The sequence below is a fragment of the Lissotriton vulgaris genome, chromosome 1_1, assembly GCF_964263255.1.
Source record: "Lissotriton vulgaris chromosome 1_1, aLisVul1.2, whole genome shotgun sequence".
NCBI classification, from domain to species: Eukaryota; Metazoa; Chordata; class Amphibia; order Caudata; family Salamandridae; genus Lissotriton; species Lissotriton vulgaris.
The window spans coordinates 756,217,353-756,235,751 of NC_141685.1; the positions used below are offsets into that span (position 1 = coordinate 756,217,353).

The 18,399-nt window shown below is 46.4% G+C and overlaps 1 protein-coding gene across 3 annotated transcripts in view; it reads left to right on the top strand.

The window, feature by feature from the left end:
• The window catches only part of NPL (N-acetylneuraminate pyruvate lyase), a 150,659-nt gene that overhangs the window by 88,870 nt on the left and 43,390 nt on the right, over positions 1–18,399 (top strand). For all 3 annotated transcript variants that reach the window (XM_086955621.1, XM_086955631.1, XM_086955636.1), the window contains 2 exons: positions 3,761–3,848; positions 9,412–9,469. In XM_086955621.1, coding sequence (XP_086811747.1) covers positions 3,761–3,848; positions 9,412–9,469 — 146 coding nt within the window. The remainder of the gene's footprint in view (positions 1–3,760; positions 3,849–9,411; positions 9,470–18,399) is intronic.

Here is an 18,399-nt window from a genome sequence, read left to right on the forward strand (position 1 = left end):
ACCCCAGCGCGATTGCGATCTGCCTGCCCCTGCGGGACTTCAGCGGATACATTAGGCCATTAGGGAGGCCCAGCAATACATACGCCGGAAAGCGCGGGAGCTCAATTTCAAAGTGCTTATCCACCTCATCCAGAACTTCCTTCCAATAGGCGGCCAGCAAGGTACAATCCCAAAGAATATGTGAGAGGGTCCCCACCTGCCCGCAACCTCTCCAGCACCCCTTATCAATGTGCCTATTCATCTCATACAGTCTCTCTGGGGTGTAGTACCAGTACGTGGACACCTTGGTAAATGTCTCCGTAAGGCCGGTATGGTACGCAGAGTGTCTTGCCCGGTGTGCGATCTGGTCCCATTCCTTGTGGCTGAGTGTCCTGCCCAGTTCCCTGTGCCATCGTTCCCTCCCCGGGTTATAATAGTGGAACGGTGGGGGCTGTAGATGCTTATAAAGATCAGTAATCAATTTAGCATCAGAGGTTCGGGTCACCAGCCACCGCTCATGCGGTGTAATTTGACGATCAGCGGTGTCCCGCACCTGGGGCTGGAGGGCCCAATGTCGGACCTGCATGTAACGTAGACTATCCAACTCCGTCAGGCCGAACTCCCGCCGAAGCTGCTGAAAGGGAACCACGCCTTCCGGCCCATAGACCTGAAAGAGCGCCCGGCAGCCCGCAGTCCTCCAATGGGAGAAAGTGCCCGGCTCCATCCCCGGGGAGAAGTCAGGATTATCCACTATGGGTGTAAATGGTGAAGGGAAAGTGGTAAGGTCCCGGGCCTCGCAGACTGTGTCCCACACCCTCAAGGGAACCCGCGTAACGAAAGAAGCGTAAAGGTTGGGGGGGGGGGGGCGGTGAGCACGGCGCAAGAATGGAACCTCCTGTAGGGTGCGGCCCGCCACCGCCTGGTCCTGAAAAAGCCAATGTTTATCGGACTCCCACCTGCTCCACTCCACAAGGTATCGTAGCTGCGCCGCCTGAAAGTACTTACGGAGGTCCGGAATACCAAGGCCCCCCGCTTCCGGGGCAAGCGTGGAGAGAACCCTCTTCATCCGCGGCTTGCGGCCTTGCCAGACAAAGCGGGAGATGTCGGCCTGCGTTTGTCTAATCCAGCCCACTGGAGGCTGGAGAGGTAGGGCTCGGAAAAGATATAGTATCTGGGGCAATACCGTCATCTTAACCGCCGCGATCCTTCCCAGCCAGGATAGTAGGCCCTTACTCCAGCGGCCGAGCTCCTCCCTGATCTTTTTACTGAGAGAAGTGTAATTGCCGTCACCATCGCTGGCAACGTGGGTGCCAGTAGGATCCCTAAGTATGGTACAAGGGACGATGACCACTGCATAGGGAAGAGTCGCTGAAGGTCCCTCCTAGTGTCCGCAGCCAGAGATACATCTAAAGCCACCGACTTGCTCATGTTCATTTTAAAGCCGGCCACACGTGAAAAGGCATCCAACTCGCGGATGCAGGCGGGTAAGGACCTCCTAGGGTCGTCCAGGGTCAGCAGGACATCGTCCGCATAGAGGCTGACCGTGTGGACATACTGGCCCATCCTGATCCCAATAGCATCCGGATTGTGGCGGATCCTCTGGGCGAATGGCTCCATGTAGAGAGCAAAGAGGAGTGGAGAGAGGGGGCAGCCCTGCCTCGTGCCGCGCTCGATTGCAAAACCACGGGAGCTGCACCCTTTGACTCGCACCGACGCTGAAGGATACTTATAGCAGTTGAAGACCATTGTGCGTAATTTATCACCAATTCCCAGTTTCCTGAGGACCAGCTCGAGATACGGCCAATGAACTCTATCAAAGGCCTTCTCCGCGTCCACTGCCAACAACATCCGCTCCCCCGGGATTCGCGAAGCCTTCTCTAAAACGTGCGTCACCCGCTTGGTATTGTCGACCGTCTGCCTGCCGGGCACAAAGCCAGCTTGGTCCGCCTCAACCAAACCGGGGAGGTGCAGGGCCAGCCTGGACGCCAGAATCCCTGTGTACAGCTTGAGGTCGACATTTAGAAGCGAGTTGGGCCTATACGAGCCGCATAAAGCCCGGTCCTTCCCGGGTTTCGGAATCACCGAGACCGTCGCACTCAGGAGATCCGGTGGGATGGCTCCCGGGTCGGAGAAGGAGTTAAATAGCCGAGTTAAGACAGGGGCCACAACCGGGCAAAAGGTCTTATAAAACAGGGACGTGTAACCGTCTGGGCCCGGGGCCTTCCCGTGCTTCAACCTAGCTATAGCGGAAATCACCTCCTCAACGTGAATATTCCGCTCCAGATATTCCACCTGAACGGGATCCAGCGCCGGAAGGGGCACCGACGCTAGATATTCCTCGGTGTCCCGCGGCGAGGAGGGCTCCCCAGCGTACAGCGCCTCATAGAAACTGCAGAAGGTTTCCGCCACCTCCGCGTCCCCGGAAATGGCCACTCCGTCTGTACTCAAGAGTTCCTTCACTACGTTGCGCTGTTGCGCGACCCGAAGCCGATGCGCCAGGAGCTTGCCGCACCTGTCCCCCCCTGTGTAGTAGGCATGCTTCAAGCGCAAGGCAGCGTATTCCGCTCTATCCAGGTCCAGCGCCGACAGGAGCTTCCTTGCCGCCTTCAGCTGCCTCCAAACCCTCGGAGCACCCGTACGGCGGTGGACCTGCTCAAGCTCCCGAACCTGAGTAGTCAGTTCATCCCTCTTCCGCTGCCGCTCCCTATTTTCCGCCGAGGAGATGGAGATGAACTCCCCCCGAAGAACCGCCTTCAATGCAGCCCACTGTGTCGCTAGTGAAGTGTCTGTATTACTATTGTGTGTCTGATAGTCCTGTATGACCTCTTCAATACGTTTCACCACCGTTTTCGTGTGTAAAAGGGTGTCCCTAAGGCGCCACACCCCCCGAGAGGGGGAGGCCGCCGGCCACGCAAACGCGCCAGTAACCGGCGCATGGTCAGACAGAGTCAGGACCCCAACGTCCGCCGCCGTAGATAGTCCAACCGTGACCTTTTTTTTTTTTTAATGGAATTTGTTGCCTTATGGACATTCCTCTCATGATGGTGTGAAAACCTCAATTTTAGCATGAGACAGGAAAAGTTTGTGTGCTTTTTTTCAATAGTTTAATTCCACTTTACATCACTCCTGTGAAGGCAAAGCTTCAGTTAAGACACTTTTGGATGTTCTTATTTCTAACAAGAACCAACATTTAATGAGCCAGGAAATAACCTAATATGTATAGATTTCAGTGCTTTTAAAACCTAATTACCAGCTGTGGTGATTCGTTGACTGATTGGGAATTGTGTTTGATGTATTATTTTCCAGAATGTAAACTATAACGGGTTGCTAATGAGCAGGTAATGGGTCAATGGAAACTGGTACAAGCCAGGGTATTTAGTGTAAAATCCCAAAACATTGGGATTCTATTCAAAACCACTCCTAATTATTAGCTTCCATTTTGTCGTCACATACGTGCTTCACTCCCGACATTTTAAACATAGAAGTACTTAGACTTCTTGAAGAATGTAGTAACTTTAACATTTTTACACATGTAACCTCATCCCACCCTAAAGTAACTGGAGGTGTGAAAGACTGATGTGCTTCAGGCACCTGTGACGGCACTAAGTTTGTAGCAGATTGTTCTACCCCTTGTTCCCTAGAGAGCTGTTTCACTATAGCTCACCATTGCCACAGTCCTTCACACCTATCCTTTTTCCAGGTGGATGTTGCTGTTAGCCTCTTTTTTCTTTTTTCTCTAGTAGGGACCTTGATTAATTGGGATTGTAAATTTTTCTTGCAGTGAATGGCACGACAGGCGAGGGTATATCCCTAAGCGTCCAGGAGAGGAAGCTTCTGGCGGAGGAGTGGATAAAACAAGGGAAGGGGAAGTGAGTAGACGATCCTCTGTGAAAGGATGTTATTGCATGCCACTGAAAGCTTTGGTATACCAACCCTGCTTAAACTGACAGGGCTGGACTAGTGCGTCAGTATCCAGACATTTTTCCAGTGGGCTGCTTTTAATGTATGGTGAACAATAGCAACACGTTGGGTCCTCCAGAATCAATTAGTAGTATATTATTCTTGCATACAAGGATCAAAAGCTTAGGCAAAAATAGCATGATGAAATATAAAATTTGCAGTAATTTGTGCAACCATAAGTTAATTCATGACATGGAAGAACATATGGTAATAAACATGGTTCAAAAACAGTCACTGTCAACATGCATGCACCATCACGTTATATGTAGTGCTAAGTAAGAAAGTTGATGAAACACACACACCACACAATAAAATATATTTTGGCTGTTGGTTTAGAATAGAGCGGTCCTCAATGATATTCTTAAGTGAGGGCTCCACAAGTGTTAAAAATGTATTATTAACAGCTCCAAAAGTATTTGTTTATCAACGTTTCAACCCCTGCAGTTGCTCATTTAACCTGGGTCTTCATCAGGACAGATAATTACGTAGCCCTTTGAGAACCAGAATGGGCAAATAAATCCAAGTTCACTCAGAGGTGTGGTACTCTTAACAATTATTAGATTAGAAACCCCATACCTTTTCCATAGAATAGTCCAGGATGGTAAGGGAGCAATGCAGCACAAAAATGTATGTGAATGAGCGAGTAAGCTGCTATTGAGCGAGTCTGAGGGAACTGCTGTGTTTCTACTGCTCATAATTCCTTAGGACTAATAGGTCACTGTTTGTTACAAATTTAGTATAGTGTGCTGCCATAATTCAGCCCTGTTAGACCCATCTACCCAACTCCAGCCTTAATTCCCAACCAGTGCCTGCACCCATTTGATAATATGATATGATATGATAAAAGTTATTTATACAGCGCACGTACATCAACGGTTTCTTGGCGCTACAAGGACAGGCTGAGAACACTGCAACGTGGAATGATCCGTCAGTTGTAAGCTTGGGAAAAGAGCAAGGCCTTCAAGGCTCTCCTGAATTGTGGATAGGAGGGGATTAGTCTGAGGGCTGGGGGGAGTGAGTTCCAGAAGAGTGGAGCCTGTGAGGAAAACCTCAGGCCACCATGTTTCCTGCGTCTAAAGGTGCATGTTGACAACAGGTTTGAGCATGAAGATCGTAGGACCCGGGAAGGAACGTAACGATGGATCCGAGAAGCAATGAAGGCCGGGCCTTGCAGGGAGAGGGCCTTGTGAATCAAGCAACCCAGTTTAAAGAAACTACGCTGGGCCACAGGGAGCCAATGAAGGCTCCTGAGGAGAGGTGTAGTGTGACTAGACCTAGGCTGGCCATAAATGAGTCTAGCTGCTTGTTTCTGAATAAGTTGGCGTTGATGAGTTTGGTAGGCAGGTATTCCAACGTACAGTGCATTCGCATAGTCAATCCGGGATATGACCAATCCCAGAGTGACTTGAACAAAGGTGTCTTGAGAAAGAAATCTGCTGATTTTCCTAATGCGACGTAGGTGGAATATACAGACCCATACCACTGATTTAATTTGGGCCCTCATAGAAAGATCATTGCTAATGGTAACTCCGAGGCTTTTTACAGAGTTAACAGGGGATGGTGGACAGCCCAGGGAGCGTGGCCAAAAGTTGGTGTTCCAAGGGTTTCCTGGGGGCCCTGTCAAAACCAGCTCGGTCTCATCAGGATTAAGCTTGAGCTGGTTCGCGTTCATCCAACTACTAATAAAGGTCATAGTTTATTGAACGTTCTCGATGGAGGAAGAGGAAGAATCAATGTTGAAAATGAGCTGAAGGTTATCTGCATAATTAAAGATGACTGCTGATCTTTTCTGAAGCTCTGAGAACAAAGGAAAAATGTAAAAATTAAATAATAAAGAGAAAGACAGGAGCCCTGAGGGACTCCGCAGGTAAGACTTTTTTCAGAAGTAAAAGTAGAGAGTTGGACTGCTTGATTTCGGTCCTGAAGGAATGATGTCAGCCACCTCAGTGGTGTTCCCCGAATGCTGGCGTTCTTGACCCCATCGAGAAGGATGGTATGGTAAACGGTATCGAACGCCGCCGACAAATCCAGGAGCACCAAGGCTTGTGAGATATTCTGATCAGCCCCCTTTCTGAGTTCATCATGGACCGCCAGGGCAATAGACTCAGTGGAATGTTGAGGCCTAAACCCCGCTTGATGGGGGTCTAGGAAGTGAGAATCTTACACGAAGGTGCTGAGGCTGTTTCGTACGAAGGCCTCCAGGACTTTACCCAAAAAGGGAAGCAACGACATAGGGCGGAAGTTACTTTGGAACTCAGGGTCAGCTCCCGGTTTTTTGAGGATGGGGGAAACAACTGCTGATTTTAAAAGAAAAAGGGACCACCCAGGAAGTAAGAGTTGTTCAAGAGGGAGATTGGTGGGTCAGGGAGTTTAAGAAAGATCTTACGAGCAATGTGGGGGGGGGGGGGGCAGCTGTCCCGTGGGGAACCGGAACGAACTTTGCTAAGGAGAGAAAAAAAAAACCTCCTTGGTGATCAGAGGGAAATTGGGAAAGGACATTTGAGCAGCCCACTAGCTCTCCTGACTGAACACCAGGCTTTTAATGGGAAGATTGATTTTATATTCTTAAGAAGCAGACAACGTGTAAAATCCTTCAACATGGCATTTGTTTGCCCTTAAACTGTTTCACCTTTAGGAGACCGGAGCAGGAGCCGACACCTGGGGCTGAAAGCTCACTATACCTTAGTGCTTGGCAAAAATGGAAGGAACCTCAAAGGAAGAAGAAAACATGGATTTCCATCTATGCCAGAATCAGCATGTTGAATCCACACACTTGAGCTATTTTAGTCTCTTGCATCAAACTCAATCCCAGCTGCCCCTTGCACATGTGAGGAGAGGTGAGAACGAGGGCAGATGGGATAGCATGTTGGCAATGCCACTTGCGCCGAAATGGAGCTTTAGACAAAGGGACATCGGTTTGGTACGAACCTGCGCAGTGTGCTTGTTTGCACTGCAGTGTTGCTCTACATAGCAGGACAGTTTGATTTCTGCCAGGATATTGTAGCTACACGTACCTAGTGTTGTCTCTTAAATGAGTCTGCTCTGCATGCTAAAGTAATGTGGATTTTGGCATGCCACTCCTGCTTTACATGCACAGCCGACACATGCTGGCACGGCACTGGTGTTTTATGTATTGTAGAAACAGCCGTTTAAGTGCGTGGTTTTAATACTAAAGAAATGCAAACTCCAGGTTATGTCAGTACTACGCTGGCTGTCCCGACTTCGGCGGACTCGTGGGAGGGGTAGGTGCCTAGACGCCTGCCATCAGCATACTTTGAGGTCCTCCTCACTTGCTGTTGGCCCCACCTGGACAGCTCGTGAGACCCCTAGCAGGAACCAAACGGTTCCCAGGAGGTCCCCCGCAAGGAACTACTTTTTGTGCGACACTGTACAGGTCGTATACCGGAGTCCTCTACTTCCAGAGGACTCCAGCAATTATATGAGCACCAAGGTCCTGATGAATTGCCCTTTCGGGCAAGAAACATGTCGACCGCACTCACACTAAGGGTTGAATAAGGATTGGTCCCATTGCCCATCACTCCTTAATACCCCTGTAATTTTAATAAAGCAGTGAGCCTGACCAGTAAAGTATTCTTCATAGGACTCTACTGACTTTTTTTACACTCACTTCCTCACGCTCACTATTGCACTTTTTTAGGCCCCTCACACACAGTCACCCGCTGGCTCGGAATAAAAGATCTCCGCCAAAGTGCAGCTCCCCACGCTGCCCGACGGGCATTGCACCGCCAGCCTGCCGTAGGAGCAGGATACCAATGATGACGCTGGACGGTCATCGGTTGGGATGTCAGTTGCCATCCTGCCGGTAACCTGTGTGAGGTATCCTTACATTCTGAAAAGGGTCTACACCATGCACTCAAACCCCCCCTTAATCTGTGAGAGAAAAATCAACCTGAGCTAAACTATTGGCTCCCACAGGGGAACTCTGTACAATACCCTTTGTTCACTAAGTACTACGTTGAAGTCACAGGATAAGGGTATGCCCGCCCGCATCATATGTAACCTTCACCACGTTTAGCACCACGGCTCCCTGACAAAAGTGTTTCCTCCACCTAAGGAATGGCACTCCCTTTGATGAGCATCAGCGACCACGTCTGGCTGTCTTATATTTCGAAAATTCTATTTAGAAGATTCTGATATATGTGAGTGGCACACCCGACACGTTGTCATGTTTAGCAATCGAACATTGGGAGCAGAGAAACTTTAGTTGAACTTTTGACGAGCATTACACTAGCGTAAAATGTAACACGCACCTATGTATTTATCTTTGTATATTATTTTGTATCTGGTATACGTCTGGCTTGGAAAAATAGTTCAATTGAATACTGACATAAGAACTGGGGCTAGATGTATCAAGCCGTTTGCGATTTGCAAAGGCCGGAATTCGCAGAATTCCGGCGTTTGCGAATCGCAAACGGTCTTTTTGCTGTTTGGCATGTAACAAAAATTCGCAAAATAAGGAATTGCAAAAATTTGCGATTCCTTATTTTGCTTAAGCATTTAAGGAATCGCAATTTTTGCGATTCCTTAAATGCTATGTATGTAGCATTTTGGAATTGCAAATTTAGGTTAAGAAATCGCAAATTACCACCAACTTGTAGTTGGTGGTAATTTGCAAATTCGTTTAAAAATGCACAATTTGGCATTTGTGAAGGTGGCATGTGACGCATATAAATGCCCATAGGGCATGTATGTGCGCCATATGCACAAACATGTAAATTTCAAGGGTGCAGCAGGGTGTCCTTGAGACACCCCTGCACCCTTGAAATTATTCTCAATTTGCGATTTAGCAAATTGCGAATCGCAAATTGAGTATTATTTCACAATCATTCCTATGGGCCTCCTGGCCCATAGGAATGAATGGGAAATTATTCCTTAATTGCTAATTAGCAAATTGCGAATTCGTAAATAAGGAAGATTAAGAAATCGCAAAATAATTGCGATTTTCTACATACATACCATTTTGCGATTTCTAAATAGCGATTCCTTAAAAATCGCTATTTAGAAATCGCAAAAGAGTATGTTGATACATCTACCCCCTGGATTTTTCATTGTTTCACATTCAGAACATACAGAACTCTAACTCCTACGAGTCGTTAGCTAATTAATCTATTTGAAACAAAGTATATCATAGTGGAGAGGGTTGAGTTCACCCATTTCCCTCGCGCATACAGTGGCATGGTGGAGCTGGTTTGAATTTTTTTCCAGGGCTGACTTCGGACCAAAGTCCTGCCTAGAATATATGCCTAATGGATGTTTCACAGCAGTGTGAAGTATTTGTCATCCTAAAACGGCCCCACAACCTACTTGTATTTCAGCAAAGCAAACCATGCTTCAGTGTCCTGTTCACAAATGACCACGCGAGGTGGGTTTTATACACCCCCCCCCCCCCCCCCCCCGTCTCTGCTTCTGTCCCGAATTCTTTTTTGAAGGTTTGTTTCCCTTTCTCCGCAGGATGGATGAAGTGATAGTTCACGTTGGATCATCATCTTTGAGAGAAGCTCAGGAACTGGTATGTGAGCACTATATTCCATTCCTGGTTCCTTCCTTCCTTTCTTTGGTAACGTCTCTGCTTTCCCATCTCTTTTGATAATTGTTTGCATACTTTTCCTCCCACTAAAGCCTTGGAGTTCATAAATAATATAGGTTTGATGCAAAACGTGAAATATGGATCCATGATGAATGGCTTGGATTTCTGTAGTGAGGGCAGAGGGTTGATTTACCGTGCTGCTTGGCCATTTCCTTCTTGCATCATACAGTGTGACCTCTGCCTTGATGAGAATTAGCCTGAGAAAATATTCTGCTATAAACCAAGCCTTTTCATTCGAGGTTGATGTATTCCTCGATAAAAGCATTATATTAAGGTGGTGAAAACGGGTAGATAACCGATCATGACCCCGTCCAAGTTAGCTGTTTTTCGTCCCAGGAGTTACTCTGCATGCTTGAGCATAGAAGTGATGCCCTGTCCAAGAGCCATTGAAGGCATTTAAGAAGAGGGTTTCTACGGATGCACATCGGAGAGATGGTTCAGAAGTTATTGAGGAGAAAGGGTCCCAAATGTGATTTTTTTTATTTTTTTTTTTATTATTTTTTAGTCCTAAATATAATGGGAGGTCGCATGGGAAGGTTTTGCACATGGTTAACTGCGAAACTGTTGAACAGATGGGACTCACGTTTTTATGGTAAAACGGTCATTCAGTGCCCTTTCTGGGTTTGGGTAAAACGTATTCAGCTTTTTGGAGATATGAGGCATATGTGGAAGTATGTCGCTTGTGTTTATTGTGGGGGGGCCTGGTCATGCATGGACTGTAGGTCTACACTGCAAGCACAAGGCAGAAAGGGCCAGATTTACAAACATTTTGCGGTTTTGACGCAAACCACCACAATGTTTGTAACATTTTATTTACTTTCCTGTGCAAAACTTGTTTATTCGCTGGAAATTGCCTACAAGTAATTCTAAGCAGTGTGAAGTGCTGCTTTGCGTTACTTAGCATCCAAAGGAATGTCACATTGGTGGTATATGGGCGTACCTATTCTGTTTGATGCAAAACCCTATGCACCAAAAATTTGAGACCGGGTTTTGTGTCCAATATTATCGCCATTTGAAAGCAGGCATTAAAAGAGAAAAGTTGTCTAGGCATAGTATTTTTTGTACTGCAAGTACAAAATCTATGCTAGACTCGGGCACACACCCTTGCACTAAGGTGCAAAGGTGTGTGTGGCTCTCAGCAGCAAAATTCTGCACTGGTGCTAGGGAGAGGGCAGGAGAAAGCCATATCTCTGTAGATATGGTGCTCTCCTGCTCTCTCCTTCTGACAAAACGTAGAGCAGCATTTTCTGCTGCGATGCGTGAGAGTTTAGTCAATGTTCATAGACAATGTAAAGAGGACTAGAGTAGCTATACACAACTCGCTTCCACTCACCAGGGGAAGTTAATTATTTCTATCCCTGGCCTTTACTATGACACCCATCCTTTGCACAAGGATAAGTTAAGTTGCACCGGGGCAGCTACAGATACCTTGGTGTGTTTGTCCCTGCCTTCGTTTCCTTGTCAAAGGGTGAGGAGAGAAAGCTTCACTATCCCCGGTCAACGCAAATTGGTGGCTTGGGGCAGATACTTCCTCTGCCTTTAGGTAATATGGGGTAATTAAGTAGCAAACTCCACTCACCCTTAGGCAAGGCGTGGGAGGGGAGTTTGGTACCAAATACTACCCTTGTCTTTGGTCCAGGTTTGGGAAAGAATTATCAAACACCCCCTGACACCTGGGAAAGCAGATGGTAGAGGCCGCTGGGCCCCCTCCTCAGAGGATAGTTTTACATTAAACCCAATTCTCCCTAGCAGCATTTGCAAAATGTCTTGCTAATTGTGAAAGATTTTTTTTATTAAAATAGTGAGTCTGCAGATTGGAAGGTTTTAAAGAAACACCCCACGGATCCCCAAGATTCTCACCAAGAAGAGAGGCTGCTATGCGGGTAGTATCACAAAGAGCATCATTGTGGCGAGGAAGGTTGTCACGCATGATGTGCAGAAGCATGCAGAGGGTTGCAAAGTGTGGGGTTGAAGGTACATGCCTGCCATTTTACACCAACGTATACTCCAACACACCACCACATGCCAATGCATCTGTCATTGGAGGCCTTCAAAACTAACATGCATCGTATATCTTCACAACCACCAGGGTTGCAGGGGTGTGGAGGGCACATTAAGAAGTTGCAGAGACATGGCAGGATGGCATATGGAGGAAATGGAGAAGGGCATGGACACACTTGAGCGCCTGCCTGGGATGGTCAGGGAAGCACATGGGCTGTGCTTGGTCCTAAGAGTTCAGCAAAGGAGGTGGAAGGGGGGACACACAGATGGACTGTAGGAGGGGGGGGGGACATAGGGTTAGCCGGGCAGTGGCGGCTGGCACAGGTAAACACGTAGGGGGAAGTCAAACAGATGACGGACTAGGTATAAATAAATAAATACCTGTTCCATCTGTCAGCATATCCACTGCCGCGCCATGCCCCACCCCACTGCACTTACCCTGTCAGCCGGGGCTATGCTTAGGGCAAAAACAGCCTGTAGCAAGGACATGGGCGCACATAGTAGCTGCAGGCGGTGGAGAGCAGAAAGCAGGGATGCAGAGGAAGTGGGGAACACACATAGCGTCAGCAGGAGACAGAGGACACACCCACCATCATACGCCATTACAAACACCAACACACAATCATGGGCAATTAGAGCCACCATATGTGCAAACAACCTAAATCCCTTGACAACACATGCAAAGTAATATGAAAACTAATGTCATATGTCCACCAACAACGATAACGCAGCATTCCATTCACTACTATATTTCCACACATCCAACATCACACACCGAACACTCCTATCTGCATACTTCCACATTACTTAAAATCAGAAAAGTGTAAATAACTTAAGTTTAAAGGGATTTAAGATTGAATAATATGTCAACAGTAAATCTAAAAAGTAATGAAATTCAGGCATTACGGTCTTACTTTCAGCTTGTGTCCCTACCCCATCGTATTAAGACAGCCTAATGGACATCCCAGCATGCAGTGTTCACAATGTCTAATACCTTTTCAAGCAAAAGTAACACGCTACTCAATATGAAACCTCATTAAATACAAAAAATGCTAACTTTCCTACTATCCTATGTACATCCCCACAAGCAACATCATATGTCACTGACCAGGTCATAAACAAGCATTTGCAATGCAATAGGTCTCGCATTAGGACATTTTGAGCTATTGGTATTGTAAATGACAAGTTTTTTATTTATGTGTTGGTTTTGAAAATAGCTAAATTAATAGCTTTGTCATTTACAATGCCAATAGTTTCAACTTTCGCAAATGTGACACCTATAGCATTTTGTGACTGGGTCAAGAGGAATCGGCAATAAGCGGGTCTTAGTTTTAATGGGTTTTATTATACTGTACAGGTGATCAGTACACGTTTTCCTTAAGGGTGTATTCCGTCGTGGAGATCTACTTCTACTGGGCCGCCTGTGGTGACGTTCAGATGGGTAGAGTCGGCGAAACCCTTCTGGACTCCGTCGGGGCTTTTCGTCCGGGTCCGTTTTGACTCTCTGATTAAACAAACAGAAATAGTCTCTCATGAGATGGGTGCTTTACATATATATATGTGAAGGGAAAGGGAGTGAGGACACAAAAATCAGTGTAACACTCTTTGATACGGATTGCTAAATGTGCAAGGTAGTGCTTGGGAAAGGGTACACCGGGAAAAGGAGGTATCGAGATTAATTAGGCGAACCGCCCTTACGTCCCACCCAGTTCCGGATACTTTTGCGTACCTGAGTTAGCCACACACCTTCCCTGTATGTGTGGCTGGGTGACTCGTAAAGACGTTGGCCTCCTGGCTTCTCGTCCGGACGCCGCAGCTTCACCGCACTTCGATCCTTCCGTTCTTTCTGCTTCCACGTCCGTAGTCCTCCGCTCCTCGACGGTTTCTCTCCGTACGTCCTCTTCTCTCCGGGTGAACAAGCACACCTGGTTCTGGCGTTCCTTCGTATAAGACGTTTCCGCCTCATCATACAGCCCGCCCATTCCTCTGCTGTCTCCTCGTTAAAGGGCCAGTGTATCTCTTCGTTCTCCTGTGTGCTGGCTGTGACATCAATGTTCTGTGAAGGGTAGAAGAGGGGTGTTGAAGGTGGAAAAACGTCCTGCAATGTCCCTTGATTATTGACAGGGTTATCCTGTACTGCTACTCCGTTACATATTTGTAATGCGATGTGTGTTGTATTTACGTGACTTGGATGTATTGATATTCCAAATAACAATGGCTTTTCATTTTTTAGGTCTCGGCTAGCCGCGCGGAAGCGCGTCTCCACCGAGATCTTTTGTCAGCGAGTGTGCTTCCCAGGAGACACTCCTGGCGCGCGCAGGCGAATCTAAACTGGCACGCGCATTAGTACGAGCGCTGCGCGAGGCTCCCACACAACACACGCATGCGCATACATAGAAACAGAAGCGCTCACGCACGCACATACATACAGAACCCCCCTACTCATACACACACACGCATGCGCATACATAGAAACAGAAGCGCTCACGCACGCACATACATACAGAACCCCCCCACTCATACACACACACACGCACCCACACACACACACACACACACACACACGTGCACCGGCCCCCCCCTCTCCCCTTTAACTTACTGTGGCAATCTGGGGGACTCCGCTCTCCGCACCGGCAGGGAGAGTTGACGCTGCGGCTCCTTTCCCGGGACTCCCTCTTGGTCAAGGGAGTCCCGCAACACGTGTGCAACGTCCTGTTGTCGGCCCCGGGGCTCTCCACGCTCGCAGGAGCCCCGGGCCGCTCGACGCATTTCCTCCGCCTGCCTCCTGTTCCGGTCCGGTCGCGGCTCCGCCCCCGTCACATGCGACCTTGCCTGACTTCCGGTGCGGCTGTGTATGGTGCGTGCACGCCTGACCTGCACGCCATGCAAAATCATACCTATTGAATTTGTCAAGGCTTATTTTGCATTTTAATCTTACGTGCGTCAGGTAAATTGCACACCCACGAGCGCACACACTCGAACACAGCAAGCCTTGGGCATCGTCCAATACGGTAGCACCTTTAATCCTGGACCTTTGCTTCCGCCTCCATTTGAGAATCTTTCTCAATGACCATTGGACAACCAGGTTAATAAGTGTGGAGACAGCCAGCCACTGATCTTATATTCAGTGCTTTAATTGAGTCGGTGCTGTACGCACCTTACCCTTAGCTTTGAAAAAAGATCAGCAGCCGCTGAATATGGAGTAAGCAATAATTACAATGATTCACTGTTTTCTCATCCGCGCTGCTATTGTTTCACAGACAGCAGAAAAAATTGCTTTGAAAAAGGCCTCGCCGTCTCCCATTTCAGCTCCTTCCAGGAATCTGCCTTTATGTGCCGCGCGCTTTCTTCTGTATGGTCTCCTTTCAGCCGCATAAAAGAGTCCAGATGCACGCCTTTCGTGGGAGGGGGAGGGGGGTCCTTCCCTGGTTTAACTCGGTTTATCTGTAGCTACCTCACTGAGGTGCCTTTCTGCATGTCAGCTGTCACTCATTGTGAGTGACACTACAACTCATTGCCATGCCAGATTGGTGCTTGTGTCGGTGTTATGCAATCAATTAAGCACTCTCACGTCTGGCAAACGTCACTCAAAGCAGAGAATTAGCTAAACATGCAAAACAAACAAAATTGCTGAAAACGTTAAATGAAATATTTTTAAACGTTATCTGCCCCTCAGTTTCCATAGATGTGAAATGAATGGTGGTCAGCCATCAGCGGTAGTATTTTTGTGAGAAATGTTTTAAATATGCATCTGCTCCACTTACAATTTTTGAGCACACCTGAAATCTGCTACCACGTCTGTGCTTTCTTGAAAGTAGCCATCCGGGCCAGTAGTGAGTGCAGAGTAGTGAGTGCAGAGTAGTGAGTGCAGAGTAGTGAGTGCAGAGTAGTGAGTGCAGAGTAGTGAGTGCAGAGTAGTGAGTGCAGAGTAGTGAGTGCAGAGTAGTGAGTGCAGAGTAGTGAGTGCAGAGTAGTGAGTGCAGAGTAGTGAGTGCAGAGTAGTGAGTGCAGAGTAGTGAGTGCAGAGTAGTGAGTGCAGAGTGAGTGTGCAGAATGCAGAATAGTGAGTGCAGAGTAGTGAGTGCAGAGTGAGTGTGCAGAGCAGTGAGTGCAGGTGCAGAGTGGTGTGTGCTGTTGAGTGCAGAGTGCTGTGTATTGGCAATGTAAATGACAATGCCATTTATTTATGATTTAAAGAAAAAAAAAAGAAATGTCATGAGCAATGCCAATAGCTCTACCTTTAATGATGCCGAGACCATTGCATTGCAAATGCTTGTTTAATAATTAATACTTAAATAAAAGTTTTTGTAATTTATAATGGCACTAGCTTAAACTTTTGTAAATAACTTTTGTGTGATTATGTTCATTGTATTTTATTGTGACGAAAATCCAAGAACAGAAGTGAAATATTAACATCTTTTTTGTGACATTTGTAATAAAGCTTGAAACATTGAGAGAACATATTTGAACCAGTTGTTGTTGAATGGTTGCAAAGATTGATGCTGTGGTGGCGCTGAGTGATGTTGTGGTGGCAACGAGTGATGCTGTGGCGTTCAGTGATGCTGTGGTAGCGCATAGAGATGTTGTAGTGCCCCTGAGTGATGCTGTGGTGGTGCTGAGTGATGCTGTGGTGATGCGATAGATCGGTAGAGTGAGTGCGATAGATAGATAGAAAGATAGATAGAGGGAGGGCGATAGATAGACAGATAGATAGATAGATCGATAGCTAGCGTGATGGCAATAGATCGACATATAGAGTGAGGGTGATAGATAGCTAGACAGTGTATGTATGTTGCATTGAGTAGAGTGTAAGTATGATTTGAGTAATTATATGGCACTGAGTGGTATTATGTGGAGTGTATTTAAGTTGGATTGAGAAGAGTGTAATTATGTAGCGTGTAATTATGTGGCACTGAGTGGTATTTGGAGTGTATGTTGCATTGAGTGTTGTGTAATTATGTAGCGTGTAATTATGTGGCACTGAGTGGTATTGTGTGTAGTGTATGTTGCATTGAGTGCAGTGTAATTATGTGGCGTGTAATTATGGGGCACTGAGTGGTATTTGGTGCGTATGTTGCATTGAGTGCAGTGTAATTATGTGGCATGCAATTATGTGGCACTGAGTGGTATTTGGAGCGTATGTTGCATTGAGTGCAGTGTAATTATGTGGCGTGTAATTATGGGGCACTGAGTGGTATTTGGAGCGTATGTTGCATTGAGTGCAGTGTAATTATGTGGCATGCAATTATGTGGCACTGAGGGGGATTTGGAGTGTATGTTGCATTGAGTGCAGTGTAATTATGTGGCACTGAGGGGGATTTGGAGTGTATGTTGCATTGAGTGCAGTGTAATTATGTGGCGTGTAATTATGTGGCACTGAGTGGTATTTGGAGTGTATGTTGCATTGAGTGCAGTGTAATTATATTGCATATAACTATGTGGCACTGAGTGGTATTTGGAGTGTATGTTGCATTGAGTGCAGTGTAATTATATTGCATATAACTATGTGGCACTGAGTGGTATTGTGTGTAGTGTATGTTGTAATCAGAGTGTATTTGTGTGGTGTGTAATTATGTGGCACTGAGTGGGATTTGGAGTGTATGTTGCATTGAGTGCAGTGTAATTATGTGGTGTGTAATTATGTGGCACTGAGTGGTATTCGGAGTGTATGTTGCATTGAGTGCAGTGTAATTATGTGGCATATAACTATGTGGCACTGAGTGGTATTTGGAGTGTATGTTGCATTGAGTGCAGTGTAATTATGTGGCGTGTAATTATGTGGCACTGAGTGGTATTTGGAGTGTATGTTGCATTGAGTGCAGTGTAATTAAGTGAGTGTAATTATGTGGCACTGAGTGGTATTTGGAGTGTATGTTGCGTTGAGCACAGTGTAAAAACAAAACATGTGATGTGTTACAAAGTTGCCTACAGACACGCGTTCCAAAATTGTCTCTGGATTTTGTTTTAAAAAAAAATCACAGGCTGTCTGGGCACATTTGCATTTCGTGTTAAGTTTCCTTTAAAAATAATATAAATGCAAGTGCAGATTTTCTAACGGTTTGTCTTTAAACAACATGCAATCCCCAATTGTACGATTTCTGTGTTTATTGTCTAACGTTTTTCTGTACATTAACACATTGTGGTATAATCCACTGGTCCCAGAAGGCTGCAAATTCAAATGCCCAAATGCAAATGGTGCCCGAGTTGCCCCCTTTCGTCTTATGCTGTACTATAATTTAGTGGATGTTCGATCTGTGAAGTCTCTATTAGAGCGCAAACAACCAGGGAACGTTAATTTTGTGAAAGGGAAAGGATATTAAAGTTCATATTCGTTATGTAAGTCTCTCATACTTATGATTCCTCTAGTGTGACTGTAAAGCTCAAATAACGTTAGTTTGAGGAGAGCATCTGTGATGCAAGCCATGTTATTCTGTTTGTTTATCATACAGATATCTCTGCATTTTGTTAGTACGTGCATGTCAAAGTGATCCATGCGTATGTGATATCAAGTTATGTTCTATCACGAATTGGAACATAGACCCAAGAGATCCCGTTGTGTGCTGTGGAATTTGTTTATACTCCAACAGTAGCCTAACATGCTCTGACTCACGAATGAGGTTCATTGTCATCAGCATATGCAAAAACATGCCCTATTCGAGACGTTAACCCCCGGGAGAAATATAGATTAATTTGTAAGAGGCGGAAGACATGATGAAAAGGAGGGGGGTCAGAGGCTGTGGGTAACTGTGACCACAGAGACATAACGGTGTGTTTAAATGTATGTGATACTCGGTGTATCCTATTGTCTGTGTATATGTATGTATACAACTAAAAGCTAAACAGGGCAGAGC